Source organism: Thamnophis elegans, chromosome 3, assembly GCF_009769535.1.
Source record: "Thamnophis elegans isolate rThaEle1 chromosome 3, rThaEle1.pri, whole genome shotgun sequence".
Taxonomy (NCBI): Eukaryota; Metazoa; Chordata; class Lepidosauria; order Squamata; family Colubridae; genus Thamnophis; species Thamnophis elegans.
In genome coordinates this window covers 75,038,929-75,057,905 of record NC_045543.1, presented here as the reverse complement: position 1 = coordinate 75,057,905, position 18,977 = coordinate 75,038,929, and the positions used below count along the sequence as shown (strand labels likewise).

At 38.3% G+C, this 18,977-nt stretch overlaps 1 protein-coding gene across 2 annotated transcripts in view; it reads left to right on the top strand.

Moving 5' to 3' along the window:
* Positions 1-18,977, top strand: part of JAK2 (Janus kinase 2) — a 76,098-nt gene that overhangs the window by 51,723 nt on the left and 5,398 nt on the right. For both annotated transcript variants that reach the window (XM_032212939.1, XM_032212938.1), the window contains 13 exons: positions 461-588; positions 1,341-1,475; positions 2,959-3,046; positions 5,534-5,661; positions 7,278-7,416; positions 8,267-8,418; positions 9,614-9,764; positions 10,389-10,525; positions 12,547-12,736; positions 14,119-14,243; positions 16,450-16,622; positions 16,832-16,949; positions 18,497-18,610. In XM_032212939.1, coding sequence (XP_032068830.1) covers positions 461-588; positions 1,341-1,475; positions 2,959-3,046; positions 5,534-5,661; positions 7,278-7,416; positions 8,267-8,418; positions 9,614-9,764; positions 10,389-10,525; positions 12,547-12,736; positions 14,119-14,243; positions 16,450-16,622; positions 16,832-16,949; positions 18,497-18,610 — 1,778 coding nt within the window. The remainder of the gene's footprint in view (positions 1-460; positions 589-1,340; positions 1,476-2,958; positions 3,047-5,533; positions 5,662-7,277; positions 7,417-8,266; positions 8,419-9,613; positions 9,765-10,388; positions 10,526-12,546; positions 12,737-14,118; positions 14,244-16,449; positions 16,623-16,831; positions 16,950-18,496; positions 18,611-18,977) is intronic.

Below are 18,977 nucleotides of genomic sequence, written 5' to 3'. Positions count from 1 at the left end.
ACGTAATTGTATTTTTATTTTATGGCTGCTTCTTTCCCCATTTTTGTTAGGTCGGAAGTTTTGTTAGGTCGGAGGGGAAGTTAGGTAGAGAGTTGCAATGAGGACCCCACAATTACCCAGTTTTATTAATCAAAATTTAAATAGGAAGCTATGTAAATTTTCATAGACATTTACATAGGCTGAGTGCAGAATATTGTATGTAGTAATTATCAGTTTTTGCTTTGCTTAAAAGTGAAACAAAGCAATATATTATCTAACGTTTTTTGTTACAAAAATGTAACTAAAATGCAGGGGTTTGTATTTGCATGTTGTTTTTCATTTTTTATTTGTAAATAAGCCATCTCCCATAGACCCTTCTTAACATTCTCTATCAATGGAGACCATTTATATATTGGGCTAGAAGACAAGCGAGTAAAATATGGTTGTGTGAACTTAACACTCCACTGACTTCTTCTTGCAGATAAGTCGAACCTTCTTGTCTTCAGGAGCAATGGAGATTCTGATATGCCAACATCTCCTACTTTGCAGAGACATAATAATGTCAATCAGATGGTTTTTCACAAAATTCGGAATGAAGATCTTATCTTTGTAAGATTAATACATTAGTATTCTTGTTTTATCAGCACCTTAGAATTAATTTAAATATCCTTGGACTTTTCTTCAGTGGTATGTAGTACTGGAAATAATTTCTACACTATTGCATTTACCGAAAGCTGGATGTTTATTATGATAAAAGCATATAAATATAAGATGAAAATTGAATTTCATTTACTATGTAAGTACATTGATTAAGAATGTGTTATCATTTCCTTTTTAAGATAGATTTGTGCTTTTGTTAAGCTAAAGATGAGTTCTTGAGCTGTTATTATTACAGCCCTTCCCACCCTCCGTTTATAGTTCTTTGGTGTTAAAAAATGAGGCTATTTAATTTGGTGTCTAAAAATATTTCTATGCTCCAAAGCAGAGTTTCCCAACCTTTCCAACTTTGCAGGCTAGTGGGGACAGGGCAGGGGATGGTTCCAGAAGTGGTGGGTGAGTGCGCTTATGCATGCATCCCCACTTGCATGAGTGGGCATAAGCAGAGGAGGAGCACACACTCCATTGGCATGAGTAGCAGGCACATGCGCCCGCCACTCATGCAAATAGATTGCACGCATGCTCACCCACTCCGCAGCCTGGTTCCAAACAGTTCAAGGCCCAGTAGTACCTTGCTCCAAAGCAACCTTGTATTAGTGTTTTTTTTTTTAATTTTTACACGTTTGATTGTTTTTCAAATGGCCTGAAATGCTTGACTAATCTTTTCCTTTAATCTCAAATTTTGGCTTTTTTGTTTCTTGTAGAATGAAAGCCTTGGACAGGGCACCTTCACTAAAATTTTCAAAGGAGTAAGGAAAGAAGTAGGAGACTATGGTAAATTGCATGAGACTGAAGTCTTGCTAAAAGTTCTGGATAAAACACACAGACATTACTCCGAGGTTTGTATATTCATTTAAAAAGTCCTTCTATCATAATTAATATTAATTTTAAAAAGCTACTTTTTAAGAACTGGCTATGATAATGGTTTGAAATGATATACAGTGAAACAATAAAAGCATTAAAAAGTATCACAATTGAAAAGAACAACCAAGATGCTAGTCAAATATATTTGTTGATAGCCATTCTTAGTTGAATAAACCTGATGAATTTTCCTTTATTGAGAAGTATGCAAAGTTACTCACATTTTAGATATACAGTAGGATTTTGAATATCCAAGAGACAAAAATAGATCTGGGTGGCAGCTTTTCTTCTTTCTTCTTCTCCCATGAATGGTTTAAATGAAATAATTTATACAAAATATACACTTCCATTTCCTGAAGTTGCAGAATTTCAGCTTTTCAGTACTGAATTGGGGTTGGTTTAGAGATTGTACTAAAATATTACACCTACTCTAAATAAAGGTAAAGGTTCCCCTCACACAGATGTGCTAGTTGTTCCCGGCTAAGAATTCTGATAAATTCTACTGTTACGAAGTTGATTATTCCATGAAAATGTTTAAGAAATACTGATTCAATGTCTATACCAAATAGGAATTAAGATGATTCTGAACCATCAACAGTTAGAAGATAAACTGTGTCAGCTTTTTCCATGCCTTCTGAAAGCAAATGTGTTGAATTTGATAATACAACACAGCTGATAAAAGTTATCTGTGAAATTTTGTCTGACTATAAAAATATTCTGTACCTTGGAATTCAAAAGCAATTTTCTAATGACTGATGTGTTAATTGTTCCCATCTTTGTTTCGTTGAATCTTATTTCTATATAACAGTAAGCCATCTACAGTATGATGACCCAATATGAAGAGCATTCAGATGCTCATCACAAATTTACCTCTTGCCAGTGAATGACACTGTTGTCAGCCCTTTGCTGATAAAACCAGACAGGAAATACAAGAAGATGAACTGATTCTATTTTAATTAACAGAATTTTGCAAGTCTGAAAGTACAGAGTTTCTACTGCCACTTGAACAGTGTGTCCATGGGTGGGATTCAGCCAGTTTGGACGGGTTTGGGCAAACCAGTAGCTCCAACCATCAGCTGAGAGCGAATTGGTTTGCTCCAATAGTCAGCGAACCGGTTATTACACCGGTTGAATCCCACCACTGGGTGGGTCCTTTCTTTCTCTAACTATTAAGCCCTTTGAGATTTCTACCTCTCTTATCTGGTAATTTCCTGGATAGCATCTCATCCTTTCATTTCCCAAGCCCATTGACACATTCCACTACATCTATTATTAAAGTACTTGTTCATGGTGGCAATGAAGTCCTGAAACAAAAATTCTGAGACCAGTTCTGCAGAATTAATTGTGCAACAAGTAGAAGTAGCAGAAGATGAGGAATGAAGTGGTGTGGCAATATAATTGAATTAATTCCAACCAGTTCTTACTTTGACTCACTTTCTAATTGCTATGTTTTTCTTGTAGTCTTTCTTTGAAGCAGCAAGCATGATGAGTCAGCTTTCTCACAAACATTTAGTATTAAATTATGGAGTTTGTGTCTGTGGAGAAGAAAGTGAGTAAATCCAGTTAATGGTTTGTGCTCTAATTAGAGTTCTTTCTATAGTAGAGATAACAATATTTAAATAATGAATAAGGGCAAAAACATGAAATGTAAAGGTTTTACACTAACCACATTTGTGCAAAACAATTATGCCTTGTTTTGAAAACGGAAAAATGCTGTTAAGTCCTTGGTGCTCTCAGAGTTTGATTGCTTTCGTGCAGATGTTCCAATACCAAAGTGGGCAACATCTCAATGCTAGCATTGATTATGTTATCTAATTTAGTAATGAAACCTCTGCAAGAAAATAATCAGGCTGAGCTGCAAAGGTTCTATTGGTACATAGGAATCCTGCTGGATCAGACCAACCATTCACTTACTTTAGCAACAGAACAAAATAAAATATTTCAAGACAATCACAAGTGTAAGTTGGTAACAGCCCTTCTCTATAGCAGTTGGGTTTCAAAGAATACAACCTGTGATCGGTAATCATTGATAGCTTCTCTCTTTAGTTGCCCAATCTCCTTTTAAAACTTTTAAAATTAGTGGTCCTCATTATAACAAATAACAATGAATTCTAATATAATGACTATTGTGTATTTTGAAAGTGTGCATATGTGTGTGTAAGCTATTTTTGATTAAGTGCTTTCTTAATGCCTTTTTGCTTCATGTTGGCGTTCATTTTTGCTTCATTAAAAAATTGAACAGTCTAAGAGAGTGATGGCTAACCTTCTTATGGCGTGCCAAAATTGTGCGCATGCGTGCTATCGCGTGCCCACACCAATTCAATCCTCCCTGTGCCCTACGCATGTGCGTGTGATTCCTTCCCCATGCATGCACACACAACCCCTTCCCAGGTCCGGAGGCTTTCATGAATCCTGGGGAGGGCAAAATCGACCCCGCCGGCCCCCTGGAGGCCCTCTGGAAGCCCCCAGGCTTCAGGAAAGACACTGGAGGCTGGGGAGGGCAAAAAACAGCCCCAATGGGCCAACCAGAAGTTCGGAAATGATCCATTTCTGGCTTCCGAAGCCCCTCCAGGCAAGGCCGTTTTTGTCCTCCCCAGGCTTCAGGAAAGCCTCCGGAGGCTTGGGGAGGGTGAAAAACAGGCCCAATAGGCCATGAAGAATCACCTGCCTTCAAGGTGAAAGGATATTGGATAAAAAATTCATTAAATTGTAGGAAGGGTAGAAAGAAGCACCAAAAACTGACCCAAAGTGAACATTAAGAGGAAATTACAAATTCATGTGGGCAGAACTCATACACCTGTTGTGGTTGTTTCTGCTGAGTATGGAATAAAGAGTCTTCTATAGCCTATATGTTGGAGAACCTTGAGCTAACACCAGCTTAGTGAAACCATGCCAAGTCAAGATCTGGGAAAATCTGGTGGGTTCTTGTCAGTTAACACATTCGTTTATCATGTCAAGATGTGATAAGCAAGTAGAAGCTTGTGGCTAAATTGGTCTGAAGTCGTAATTCACCTTTGCTTATCTAGGGTAAGCAAAGGTATTGGTTAAACACTTTTTGGTTCATCTACTTTGTTTTTGGTATTGTGGGGAAAAAATTCTGCTTAGTTCTATGAGTCAGCAAAAGGAAATTCACATCTTCCAGTAATGTGTAATAACTACAGGGAGATGAGGTCGTTTTGCTATAATTCAGGTGGTTTAGCTGGCAAAGTACTAGAAAAGATTTGATTACCACCCTAAACCGATAAAAATGTAATTTGTGCTGACCTGAATTTAATCTTGCACACATTTGGCATCAGCTTGTGTTGTTAATAATACTGTCCCCAACTTTTTAGAGGCAGGATGGAGTTTGAGAAATTAATGAAAGACTGTGCTTTATGTATTATATAACATACAGTCATATTAAATGCAGGCAGTTCTCAACTTACAGCCATTAATTTAGCAGCCGTTCAAAGTTATAACGGCATTGCAAAAAGTGGCTTATGACTGGTCCTCACATTTATGACCATTGCAGCATTCCCACATTCATATGATCACAATTTGGGTGATTGGCAACCGACAAGCATTTATGTCATGTAATCACCATTTGTGACCTTCCCTGCCAGCGTCCAACAAGGTTATTCACTTAACAACTGCTTGGTGTATTTTAACAAGTGCAGTGATTTGCTTAACAATGGTGCATAAAGCTTTTAAAATTGGGCATGACTCACTTAAGAACCGCCTTACTTAGCAATGGAAATTCTGACCCCGATTTTAGTTTCAAGTTGAGGATTACCTGTACTTGTATTTGAGAATGCGCCTGAGTACAGTTGTTTTGTCTGGCTACCTAGAAGAAGTTGTGTTCCATATTTTTATAAAGTAGCTTTTTATAATCTCTTCCATTTCCAAGAATCATTTAGTATTAATTACTAAAGTGAGTAAGTGAGAGCTTCAATTTAAGTAATTTACAGTGTAAATTACAGTGCAAAAAAGATTAACTAGTGTGGTAATTAAAAGTTACTGTTTGAATTCCATTGTGTTATTATATATTTCTTATCAGATATTCTGGTTCAGGAGTATGTAAAATTTGGATCATTGGATACTTACTTGAAGAAAAATAAAACTTCTATGAATATTTTGTGGAAATTAGAAGTTGCAAAACAGCTGGCAATGGCAATGCATTTTTTGGTAAGTTTTCATTTTTATTTGTATTGGCAAAAATTATTTTAAGTTTATTCACGATATTTCAGGCTTTTAATTATAATTCAGTTTCATAAACTTCTCATTGTTGGAATATTATTTAGTTATTTGGAATTTGAGTTTGTATTTTTTTCATAACTTGGATATTGCTGATAAATATAGGAAACTGCTTTTTCTAGGATGAGAAATCATGAGTTATGCAGGCCTACCAGCTACTGAATAATGGTGTTAATTTCTCTTTTGGAAATTATGCATTAGTTTGTTTTAGGGCAAATTGTATATTGGGCCAACTTCACCAAGCTCTGACTTTTAGGGTCATGTTTTCTACCATATCCAGGTGAAGGATTTTCACGTCAGCGCACTACATAAATGCACTATATAAAGCTTGGATTGAAATCTTTCTTTTAGCCCATATAGCAAGAAGGGGCCAACTGAGATTTGGAAATAAATCACAGCTTTTTTAGATATAGTGCATATTAATCAGGCAGTGCAACACAAAATGCAGCCAGTTTGTCAGATTTTGCAGCAGCAACCATATCCAGAAAGCATACACAGGTAATTGATTCATCAGGATTCATTATATATAATATAACACATTAAGTAAATATACAATACCATAAGCAGATTTTCCAACGTGGTAGCAAATACAAGCAAACACAGACAGAGGAGAAAACAGTTTCAGTTCAGAGCAGCAGAATAGTTTAGAGCTCAGCACAGACTCAGAGCTTTAGTACAGAACAGTTGAACTAAGCCACATCCAGGCTCCTTGCTGTCTCCTTGTTGCTCACACAGCAAATACTGTTTCAGTTTCCAACAGCCCTCATTGGCTGACTTAGTTGCTATGCCTATTCATTGGCTGACCTTGTTACCATGTCTTCCAAATCATAAACTCTCATGCACTGACACAGTTGTCTCCTAAACACAATTCCCAGTACTCCCAACACAAAGTGCAACCAGTTGTCTCCTAAATACCTTCCATGCTTCCTGCTAAATTAGATGATGCCATTCCCATTTTGGCAAGGTTTAGGAACCACTTACAGAATGTCTTGTTCTCTGGTTTCTGTATTGATATTATAATCATTGGAAAAAGGCTGTTCTAAAACCACCGTGTTCCTATAGTGCAGAGCTCTCCAAATATGTCCAGCTGAGGAATTCTGGGAATTGAAGTGTAGAAGTGTTGAAGTTCCCAGGTTTGGAGATCCCTGCTATATTGGTTGGGAGCTGTCTGGATTGAATCCAGAGGTTTGACACTCTCAGAATAGGAGCCTTGCAGTTGCTGGGGCATTAATATATTAAAAGAGGATAGATAAATTGAAGGTTAGAAAAAGTTTTAACCTCCCTTCCCTTTTTATGCCACCTATCTCAATATCCTAAATATTGTGTAGTGGCATATGTGACCATCAAGCATAACACAGTGGTATATCTCTGAATTAGGATTAGAGAAGAACTGTACATTGTATTACAGTTTTTAAATCTCCTTACGATTAATATTTTTAAATAGTATTTTGAAGTAAACACAGCTTGACTCTGAAATTTTAGCGAAATGCAGACCACTGCATAATCATTTAGTAGAATAATCAAATTTTCACCTTTATCTTTTTCAGGAGGATAAAAACCTCATGCATGGAAATGTATGTGCAAAAAATATCTTGCTTGTCAGAGAGGAAGATAGGAAGTCTGGGAACCTTCCCTTTATCAAACTTAGTGATCCTGGTATCAGCATTACAGTTTTGCCAAAAGACAGTAAGTCTCTGACTCCCCAATTTGAACACCTTATGGAAATGTCATGTGCATGGCTCTCTTTCTCCAATTTCACTGATTATTTTATTCCAGCGAATTCCTGTTTTCCTTTGTATTTTCAAGATGAACTTTCTACAATTGTGGGACATATTTTAATCATCACACTGCTACCAAATTGTACTGTTTAAAATTGCTTGCATTTGTAAATATGTCTTTCTTATGAGATGATTTTGCATACCGCAATATGATGCTGAAAAAAGTATAAAAATATCATAGCGTGTAAGCTCAAAATATTTATTTGCAGTATGCTGCAGTTACTTTCTGCAGGGTCAAAATGCTGATAATCTGTTGGTACAAATCCAGCAAATTACACAGCTGTTCTTGCTTTGTAACTAGTAGTGTCTAATATATAGAAGCAAGTATATTTTATAGCAAAGAATTCAGTGCATAAACAACATATATACAACAATCATGTCATTTTTATCCAAAGGCATTTGCTTTCTTAACAAAATTTCTACTAAACTGATCTTTATTTTGCTTTGTTTTTTTTTTTTTTCTTCCTTTCAGTCTAATTCTCATAGATCACTAGGACAAGTCCCTGCAGTTTTGGCAAAGCTTTTCAGAAGTGGTTTGCCATTGTCTCCTTCCTAGGGCTAAGAGAAAGTGACTGGCTCAAGTTCACCCAGGCAGCTTCATGTCCAAGGCGGGACTAGAATTCATTACTAACTTATTAACTTCCCTTCAAGAGCTTATAAAATTGGAAAGCAATTAAAATACTCCAGGAATCTTTAGTCTAAAGTTTTTCTAATCCCTTCCCAGTAAAAGTTCACTCTTTTTTCTTTGTCATGGTCAGTTCTTCTGGAGAGGATTCCATGGGTGGCCCCAGAATGCATTGAAAGTCCCAAACAGTTGAACCAGGCAGCAGACAAGTGGAGTTTTGGGACAACTCTGTGGGAAATCTGCAGTGGAGGAGACAAACCCCTCAATGCACTGGATTCTCAAAGGGTAAGACACATTGAGCAATCTCTGTCCCTCTACAATGAATCTTGCTAGATGTACACCGGTTGTTCGCATATTTAAGTGCAGTTTCTTCCTGCGGTTCCCTCTTACATTAATGTCTAGAAAATAGTTTTGGTATATTGGCAGGTATGATTTCCATGCCTGCCTTTCTGGTCTATTAGACAGAACCTTTATCCCCATAGCAGGGGTGAAATCAACTTACCTTCGCTACTCGTTCCCAAATGTGAGCGCCCGTGCATGTGCAGGACCTTCCGCACATGCGCAGAGCATCAAAAATGGGACATGATAATATCTGGGCAGGTGGGTGGAGCCTCCCATCACCACTCCCACCACTATTTTTTATAGAGGAGGGTTAGATTGCATTAAGTAGGAGAAGTATTAAGGACATTGTCCTTTGTTTTAAGTAAGCTTCCTTGGATTAAACTCTGTTACTTGCACCTTTAGTGTTTTCTTGGTGACAGTTTGGAAGTGGTTTGCTTTCCACCTGAGCTTTTCTTAAGTTTCAGTCCAGTCTTCAGTCCATGGATTTCCTGTGGCTCTCCATTCAAATATGAATTAAGTTGAACTTGTCTTAGCTTTTTGATATTGGTTAAGGTTTAAAATAATATTATTAAGAAAATTCAGTGTGACTTATTAAATAATTTTAAAGTGATTTTCTGTTCAGAAGAAGAAAAGGGGGTGCTCCTAGATCTTGTCTGGAATCAAAAGGCTTAAACAGTTCATTTGTGATATCACTGATTCAGGGAAAACATCCCAACTCTTCCAATAAATGCTCTATGAAGCATCTTTTAATTAGTTAATTTATGATGATTCACCCATTATTCAGATTTGTTTTTATTGATTTATTTGAAATGATTGGCTTTTTTGGGCGGGAAAGGATTTTGAGGGAAATGCGTAACAGAAAACGGGGAGTAAATACTTCTGTTTTACAATCTTGTAGAAAGAAGTTTAAATAGATATAATTAGTATGAAATTAACAACAACAAAATCCTACTCTCCATTTAAATTGAGCTTTGAGTGTAAAATCCAAGATACAATGAGTGTAAGATCCTGGATACAACTTTTGTGTTGTACTTGTGTTGCATGCTAAGAAACGTAAACAATTGTCTCTTGCTGAAGAAAGCATTTTAAAATCAATCTAAAATTATATGAATAATCCATATAATGTCTTAATGTCTAGAAGCTACAATTTTATGAAGACAGGCATCAGCTTCCTGCTCCCAATTGGACAGAATTGGCAAATTTGATAAACAATTGTATGGAATATGATGCAGATTTCCGGCCCTCTTTCAGAGCAATTATACGGGATCTGAACAGCTTATTTACGCCAGGTAGGAAAAATGGAGGAAAGAGCTCTCCGTTTTCTCCCGTTCTCTTAGAATTTCATCCTGTCTGTAGAACTTGGATATAGTAACTGGATAGAGCAGTGATGGTGAACGTTTTTCTGCTCATGTGCCAAAAGGGTTACCCTTACCCATAATTCAGTGCCCTCCCCTCCTGTGCATGCATGCACAACCCCCCCATTCCCATCTGTGCATGCGCGCAGGCATCGCTGAAGCTTCCAGACTTCCAGTAGAGCCGTTGGGCCATTTTTTGCCCTTCCCAGGCTTCAGGAGAGCCTCCGGAGCCTATGGATGGTGAACAACAGGCCCAATGAACCTACCGGAACTAAATAAACTTCTGGTATGCCCGTTGGGCCTGTTTGTCACCATCCACAGGCTCTGGAGGCTTTCCTGAAGCCTGGGGAGGGTGAAAACAGCCTTCCTCCGCCCTCCGGAAGCCCGAAAATCAGCTGGCCAGTGTGCGCATGCACACTGAGATATGGCTCCATGCACATCATAGGTTCACCATCACAAGGATAGAGTGTTTGTTGTAAGTATTATATATAGCAAGGTAATATATGTAAAACCTGTATTACCAATTTAAATAATTGGGATTTTTTTCCCTTTTTCAAGATTATGAATTATTGACAGAAAATGATATGTTACCAAATATGAGAATTGGTGGTCTTGGATTTTCTGAAGCTTTTGAAGGACGGGACCCAACTTACTTTGAAGAGAGACACCTCAAATTCTTGCAGCAACTTGGCAAGGTAAGAAGCTGGGATAGCTTATTGCAAAGATATGCCTTTTTTTCAGACTTATGCACTACTTTATATGAATTGGAACATGTTAAAAGGTAAAGTTTCCCATCTCACATATGTGCTAGTCGTTCTGGTGCTCATCTCCATTTCAAAGCCAAAAAGCCAGCACTGTCTTGATGGTCATGTGACCAGCATGATTAAACGCCAAAGGCGCCTGGAACGCTGTTATCTTCCCACCAAAGGTGGTTCAAAAGCATTTTTGCCTGCTTTTGAACTGTTAGGTTGGCAGAAGCTGGGACAAGTAATGGGAACTCACTCCATTACGCAGCACTAGGGATTCGAACTGGCGACCTTTCTGATTGACAAGCTCAGCATCTTAACCACTGAGCCACCGCGTCCCTGGAACATGTTAGGTGTCCATAAACCAGTATAATTCATATTGCATATGCATTTTCATGAATTGGGGGGGGGGTGCAATGGCTCAGCGGTTAAGTACTCAGAGCCTTTAGCTGGAAAACTGGCAGCCCGTATTCAAGATCCAGGTTGTTGAGACTTTGTTGGGAAGGTAACAATGTTCCGTGTGCTTCAGCCTATAGTTATGCTGCTACATGAACACAGAAATGTCTTCAGACAAGGCTGGCTCCCCCCACTAAGAAATAGAGATGAGCACTGTCCCTAGAGTCGGAGACAACTGGACAGGAGAAACTTTTATTTTACCTTTCATGAATGGAATTTTTTTAAATGAATAGATTTCTATGCCACTGGCATTTTATAGCCTCCAGGCTACATTCAGTCCTTTTCCAGCCCACATGGATTGCTTTTAATTTGAAGGTGGTTGCTATTTTTTTTACCAATTTATATATGCGCATGCATACGCACCTCCACAGCCCTTTTGGTTCTGTTGTGGCTTGCAAAGTGGAGCTGGCAGCAGATTTGGACAGGTTGGGGAGGAACATGGGCCAGGGTCTTGGGAGTAAGGCCACAGGTGGACGATGAATGGCCCCTCCCAGAGGAAATAAAAAAGGAGCAAAAGGGGAATGGAGTTTGCAGGAGACAATTAGTTCGCTTAATTAGTTCTTGATTCTGCGAGACTCCTTGCCAAGTTTTTTAGATATCAGCCCAGCAGCTTTCCAAGCCAGATAAGGTCTGTGACTGTAAATCTTCCCTTGAAAGATTTTGCTGGATGTGAATGAGCAGAATTCATAGTAAATTAATAAAAGGGCTTTTTGTCAGAACAAGGAGTTGGCTTCATGCTCTTGGGAAGCCTAATCCAGATCAGGTTCAGCTCTCCATGAGAGTCTCAGTTTCTCATGTAGCCCCTTGAGAAAATAATTGCCGATCCCTGGGAGTGTATTTATCTTGGCCATAATCTATTATTTTCTTCTTTGGTTTATATAATTTGGTTTTCCTTCATTTGAACACCCTGTGAATTAATGCAAACCTAGGACAGTTATTTGTATTGAATTGCTGATAGATGCAGTTAATGCCTGGAATATTGCACATCACGTCATATATCAGCCTCAATCCTTGCATTAGGCTGAAAGAAAAATTTGTAGTACAGGTATTACTCAACTTTTGATCATAATTGAGCCCAGAATTATGGCTTTAAGTTGTGATGGTTGTCGGGCACCACGTAACCATTCCTGATTTTATAACCTTTTTTGCAATGGTTGTTACACGAACACCACAGTTGTTAAGTGAATCTGTTGTTCTTCAATGGTTGAGGGTTTTGTTTTTTTTGCCAGAAACAGAAAGTAAACAGTGGGAACTGGCAAAAAATACCAAAAATTATGCTCGTGTAACTGTGAGACACTGCAAATGGCCATAAAGGAGAGCCGGTTGCCAAGTGCCCAAAATGCAATCACATGACCATGGGAGATTGTGCAGCTATTGGTATTTGGAAACTAGGTCATAAGTAGCCTTGGGGGGGGTCTGTTGTAATGGTCACTAAGTGAGGACTACCTGCTTTTCTGGCTGCTCTCTCCACACGCACACTTTTTTCAAAATGCTTCTATTTCTTTATTTCCCAGGGTAATTTTGGAAGTGTGGAAATGTGTCGATATGATCCACTGCAGGATAATACAGGGGAGGTGGTAGCTGTGAAGAAACTGCAGCACAGCACAGAAGAATACTTACGAGATTTCGAAAGAGAGATCGAAATTCTCAAATCTCTGCAACATGACAACATTGTCAAGTACAAAGGAGTGTGCTATAGTGCAGGTACCTGCATGTTTAATCACATTATTCATTACTTACTTGAGCAACATGCTGGTGACCTGGGATAATATTTGCTGTTAATTTGTTAAAGCATTTTTATGAACTGCTACTTTCTTTGTTTTGTCTTAATATTTCTGATTAGCTTCTGCTGCACGTAAAATTTGAAAGCTTGTTTTTTCCACAATGAGGAGATTTTTGTTGGTTTTTATTTTTGTTGATGTTGATGTTGCATGAAATAGACTTTGTTTAGTGGTGGCTTTTAAATGATTGCAAAATTATTTCTTTGCAACTTCTAAAGATTATCTCTTTTACATATTCATATTATCAGACCTAAAACTTGTTTTGCTTTACTTTTAAATCTGCTGATTGATGCTAGAAGCAAAGTAATGGTATTTCAAAACCAAACTAGATAATACTGGCCTCTCTTTCATATCTTAATCACAAATCTACCTAATAGTCACAGAGGCTGCTATGTATCAAACTGGTGAGCTTGAGCCCATTCCCATGTTACTGGAAAACACTATTGCTCATATTAGTCAGGCTGTCTGAGGCCATTGGGAGTTATAATTCAACAATGTGTAGGTCCTACGTGTTCCTCTCTATTCACTGCCTGAGAAAGGTGTAATTTTATTTAAGATTCTTGTTTCATTGTGTAATGCTCACAATGCAATTTTTTTTCTTGTTCATTGGCCAGGGAACAGCAGAAGTTGTAGCTTTTATTTTCTCAGATGTGTGTCCTGTTGCCAGTTCAGGAGAAAAGGTTATATTCCCTCCTGCTGTGTATAAGCACTTCTCCTGCTGCACCCCTTCTGTTACGCTAATGGCCACTGTAAAAAGAGTGGCAGGTCCAGCAATGCGCAACACAGCAGCAGCGATGAGGTGACCAAGTTTGCGACCTCCTGCACCTCAAAAATAATAAAATCTCACCGAAAATAAGGCCAAGCGCTTATTTGGGGGGGGGGGGGAAATAAGACCCTGTCTTATTTTCGGGAAAACATGGTAGCATCTTGGATCGTTACCAATACCAATCTTGACATACTCCCTTGGCTGGCTCAGAGTTGAAAGAAATATTTGGAATGATAAGCACAAGATAATATAATGCCTTTAGTTATTGAACCAGAGTTCAATTAATTGCTGTTTTCTCTTTTGTTGGCATAGAGTAGTTGGATAGAGTTAGAGTTTTAAGCATAATGTCCTGAAGCTTTAATATATATTAAGGATCATTCAGCATTGGTGTTTTAAATTACCACAAGCCTCATTATTGTGATTCTTCCCTTCTTTTTTTAGAAACATGTTTGCTGGCCATAATGTCAGAAAATTTCAGTACTATATACGGAGAAATCACTTTAAACTATAGTTCTAAATATTTATGTTTGTTTGAAAAGGTCGGAGAAATCTGAAGTTGATAATGGAATATTTACCCTATGGCAGTTTACGGGATTATCTCCAGAAACACAAGGACAGGATGGACCATAAGAAACTCCTACAGTATGCTTCTCAGATATGTAAGGTAATACATTAACTAATCCTACTAAACCTACTAAGGGGTTAAACTGAATTACCGTCTTCATTGTCCCAGAGGTGTTTTTTTCAAGAGGCAACTGGACTTTTTGGTTTTTCTTTGAAGACATTTCGTTTCTCATCCAAGAAACTTCTTCTTCACCAAAGAGCTTCTTAGCTGAGAAGCGAAACATCTTCAAAGGAAAACAAGTAAGTCCAGTTGCCTCTTGAAAAAGCCCCTTTGGAACAACTATGACCTGGATGGCTGAGAATCTCCATATACAGTCTTCATTGTTTTCCATAAATTCTAGTCATGAAATATTCTTGTAGGGAAATGGTTTTCTTCCCCTCATCAATGACACAAAATCAATCCATTATTCCCTTTCTATAATCAATCTTTTTTTTTCATAACACAGTCGTGACTCCTCTTGCTTGCTTATTTTTTTAAAATGTTCTTTACATCTTGTTTCTTAACTCACACTAGTTTCTAATAGTGAAAAGCAGTTGAATGCACTAGTTTCCTCTTCATTTGACTGATTGGGTGTGGGGGAGGGGAGAGGAAAGGCATTTATGTAGCTGCCAGAGAATGTTCGATAATGTAATAATAATGAAAGCTGTTTTTAATCTGATTATAGTTATAGAGTAGGATTGTTCTAGGCATCAACCAATTTTTTTCTGTCCTTGATACTTTTACTTCATTTATTCCTGAAGTAGCTTTTTAATGCAGGTAGTCCTTATGACCACAATGGAGGCCAAAACTTTCCATTGCTAAGCAGGTTGTTAAGTGAGTTATGCCCCATTTTATGACCTTGCCAAATTTGTTTAGTGAATCACTGCAGTTGTTAAGTGAATCATGCAATCATTAAGCAAATCTAACTCCCCCGTTGACTTTACTTTTCAGAAGCCAGCTGGGGAAGTCACAAATTGTGATCACATGATCCCAATACACTGCAACTTTCAGTACGTGCCAAGTGCCTTAATTTGGCTCACACAACTATGAGGATACAGCACTGGTTAGAAGTTGCTGCAAAAACAGCCATAAATCACTTTTTCAGTGCCGCCCTAACTTAACAGTCACTAACGGAATAGTTGTAAGTCACTTACTTTGTTTGGGAGCCACCCACAGTTGGTTGGAAGATGGGCAGCTATATCTTACACAAATACACACAAACACAGAGTTTTTTTCCCCCCAGGAACCATAAAGCCCATACTCATTTAATTTTAGCAGTATTGCAGTCACAATTACATACAGGATCCAAACTCTTACTTGGATTGTTTCCACCAAAATATATCCTGCAATAGATATACCGTATTTTTGGAGTATAAGACACACCAGAGTATAAGATGCACCAAGATTTTGAAGGGGCAAATTAAAAAAAAAGGTTTTGCACTCTGCAGACCTCCCCAAAACAGCCCTTTTTTTTTTTGCAAAGGGCATGCATAGCCTTTAGGAGGCTTATAGTGCTCCTGAGGGCTGCGGGGGGGGGGGGGGAGGAGGAAACGAGCCCTTCCCAGCCCCCAGGAGCACATTACAAGCTTCCTAAATGCACGGCCATTTTTGCAAAGGAGGTGGGGGTTCAGGAGGTCAAAAATGCTGTATTCAGTGTATAAGACGCATCCAGATTTTCACCCTCTTTTTTGAGGAAAAAAGGTGCGTCTTATACTCTGAAAAATATGGTAATTCTTTCTGCTCTTATCTGAATCACATAAATAATGCTTACCAATATTTAACATCAGCTTCCTAGTTGGCTAAAAACAGTCATAGAAACTAAACGAAAGAAAAACAACTTTGGATTAGAGATCCCCTAAGTCTCACTCTGCCATGGAAGGTGAAGAATAGTAAAAGTCAGTTGTAATGCATACATGTCAAGGCATGATGAAACAATTTAAGGAACTAAACAGTTGATCATTTCATTCTTCTGGCCTAACAAGACAAAGGTGACATCTAGTGGAAATTAACAGAAAATGATGAGTTGTAATCAGCTTCAGGAAACTTCCTGTTCAACATGTCTTGTAAAAAAAATAGTTTTCTCCTGAGGGTGCAGGATTATTTTTGATGTTTTATAATGTCTTGTTCCTGATCAGCTTAATGGGATGTTATTGCAAACAATGTGCAATGTTCAGAAATAAGCTACATGACTCATAAAGTCTTCCACCAAGACTCTGGCACTCACTAAACCAATTAATTTTGATTTCATCATTCCATCTATATATAGGGCATGGAGTACCTGGGTTCAAAAAGATATGTACACAGAGATCTGGCAACACGAAATATCTTGGTGGAGAATGAAAACAGAGTGAAAATTGGAGACTTTGGCTTGACAAAAGTTTTGCCACAGGATAAGGAATATTACAAAGTAAAGGAACCAGGAGAGAGTCCTATATTTTGGTATGTTTCCGATTGGTGATAAATTCTAAACTAGAAGGATACAGTAGATTATTTCATAAGACTTCTGGCTTTTAACTACCATGAATTTCTCAATAAAAAGTCACTTAACCTGGTTATGCTCAGTAATATTTGCATTTGCAGATTTCTGAGTCCTCTCATTTTATCCTGCAGGTGTTTTTATCTGTTTATTTATTAAATTTATATGCCAGGTATGCTCTGGAATCCTTGACAGACAACAGGTTTTCTGTGGCCTCAGATATGTGGAGCTTTGGTGTGGTCTTGTATGAACTCTTCACTTACATAGACAAGAATAAAAGCCCTCCGGCGGTAAGTAATGTGTATATATGCCTACATTTTATATGTGGAAGTATAGCAGGGGTGGGTTCCTACCAGTTCTAACCTCTTCTATAGAAGAGGTTCCACAAATCTACAGTGCTGTTTAGAACTGGCTCCAGCTCCCTCCCCCCGCTGATCCGCACATCATCAAGATGAAGAGCGAGAGGAGGAATTCTGGGAGGTGAAGTCCACAAGTCTTAAAGCTGTCAAGTTTGAACACCCCTGAGTTTTTTTTTTAAAGAGTTAGGGGTGCAAGGGTCTTGCATCTTGACAGCTTTAAGACTTGCGTGCTTCAAATGCCAGAGTTTCTGAGCCAACATTTTGGTTGCTAAGCAAGAGCGTTGTTAAGTGAGTTTTACCACATTTTACAAGTTGGCCATGCCCACCCAGTCACATGGCTGTCAAGCCACTCCCACCCGTCATAGGGCCAGCAAGCCACTCCCACAAAGCAGGCCACACCTACAGAATAGGTTCTAAAAAAATTGAAACCCACCACTGAAGTATAGTGTTGTGGTTATCCTCCTGGCTTAAAAGATTAGTTTCTTGATAGCATGCTCTATTGCCTAGGTGGTGCAGTGGTTAGAGTGCAGTACTGCAGGCTATTTCAGATGATTGCTAGCTGCAGTTCAGCAGTTCAAATCTCAGCGGCTCAAGGTGGTCTCTGCCTTCCATCCTTCCGAGTGGGTAAAATGAGGACCCAGATTATTGGGGACAATATGCTGACTCTGTAAACTGCTTAGAGAGGGCTGTAAAAGCACTGTGAAGTGGTATATAAGTCTTAAGTGCTCTTGCTAGTATATGTTTCTGGCATACCACCAAAAGTAGCTTGAATCAAATATAGTAATAACAGGAGACTCACTGAAGCATCACACCTGCAGCACATAGTGAAAAATTACTATTTTTTTATTTGACACACTTTTCCCTCAATCTTCAGTTGAAAAAAAATCTCTAAAACAGCTTGCCGGAAATGTGTTTTAGCTTATGTTTCAAGACAAGATTGCAAGAAAAAAAGAGAATATGAGAGAAAAGGAAGGCAAGGGTTGTAAAACACAAACACTTAAAATTACAATTATGTATAAAATTACCACATTGAATGGAAAAAATTTCAAACTCTGGGAAGAACCAAATGGAGTTTATTTCTCAGTGTAACCAGTGTAATGATTCTGCTTTCTTTATCAGACACATTAGCGGCTGCTAGATGCAATTATAGGTACAACAATTTGTTTGGCAACCGTTCAAAGTTACAATGTCACTGAAAAAAGTGACATGCAGCCAATCCTCACACTTAAAACTGTTGTAGCATCTCCATAGCCATGTGATTGAAATTTAAGCACTTGGCAATCAGTATGTATTTATGATGGTTACCGTGTCTTTAGATGGTGTGATTGCAACTTTCACCAACTGAAGTTTATTGTTGCTTTGTGTTTATTACTTGCCCTGATAATCTAAATTTGATTTTTTTTTTTAAAGATACCGTAAATAATCCTAGAACCCTATCATCATTGTTGCAACAATTCAGTTTTGGATTTTTATTTCAGGAGTTCATGCGCATGATTGGAAACGATAAGCAAAACCAGATGATTGTGTTCCATTTGATAGAGCTTTTGAAGAATAGCGCGAGGCTGCCGAGACCCGACGGATGCCCTGATGAGGTATTGGGTTGTAACTTGCATGTAACGAGAAGGCCTAAATTGTTTCTGCAGTTAGTAGAGATGGTGCCATTTGAGAAAGATTACTTGTATTTACTTGTCATCAGACTACAGGTAGTCCTTAGGTTACAATGGCAGTTGTGACTGGGCTTTCCCTTATTAAATGATGCAGTCATGAAGTGCATCGTCACATGACCGCATCACTTAGTGACTGCAATCCATGCAACCTTGCTGTTTGTTAAGCTAGGACTGCATAAGTCATTAGGCAAGGGACCTTACATTCATTCATTCATTTATTAGATTTATAGGCCACCCAATCCCGGAGGACTGCAACATGGCAAGAAGTAGGAATCCAGAAACATTTCCTAAC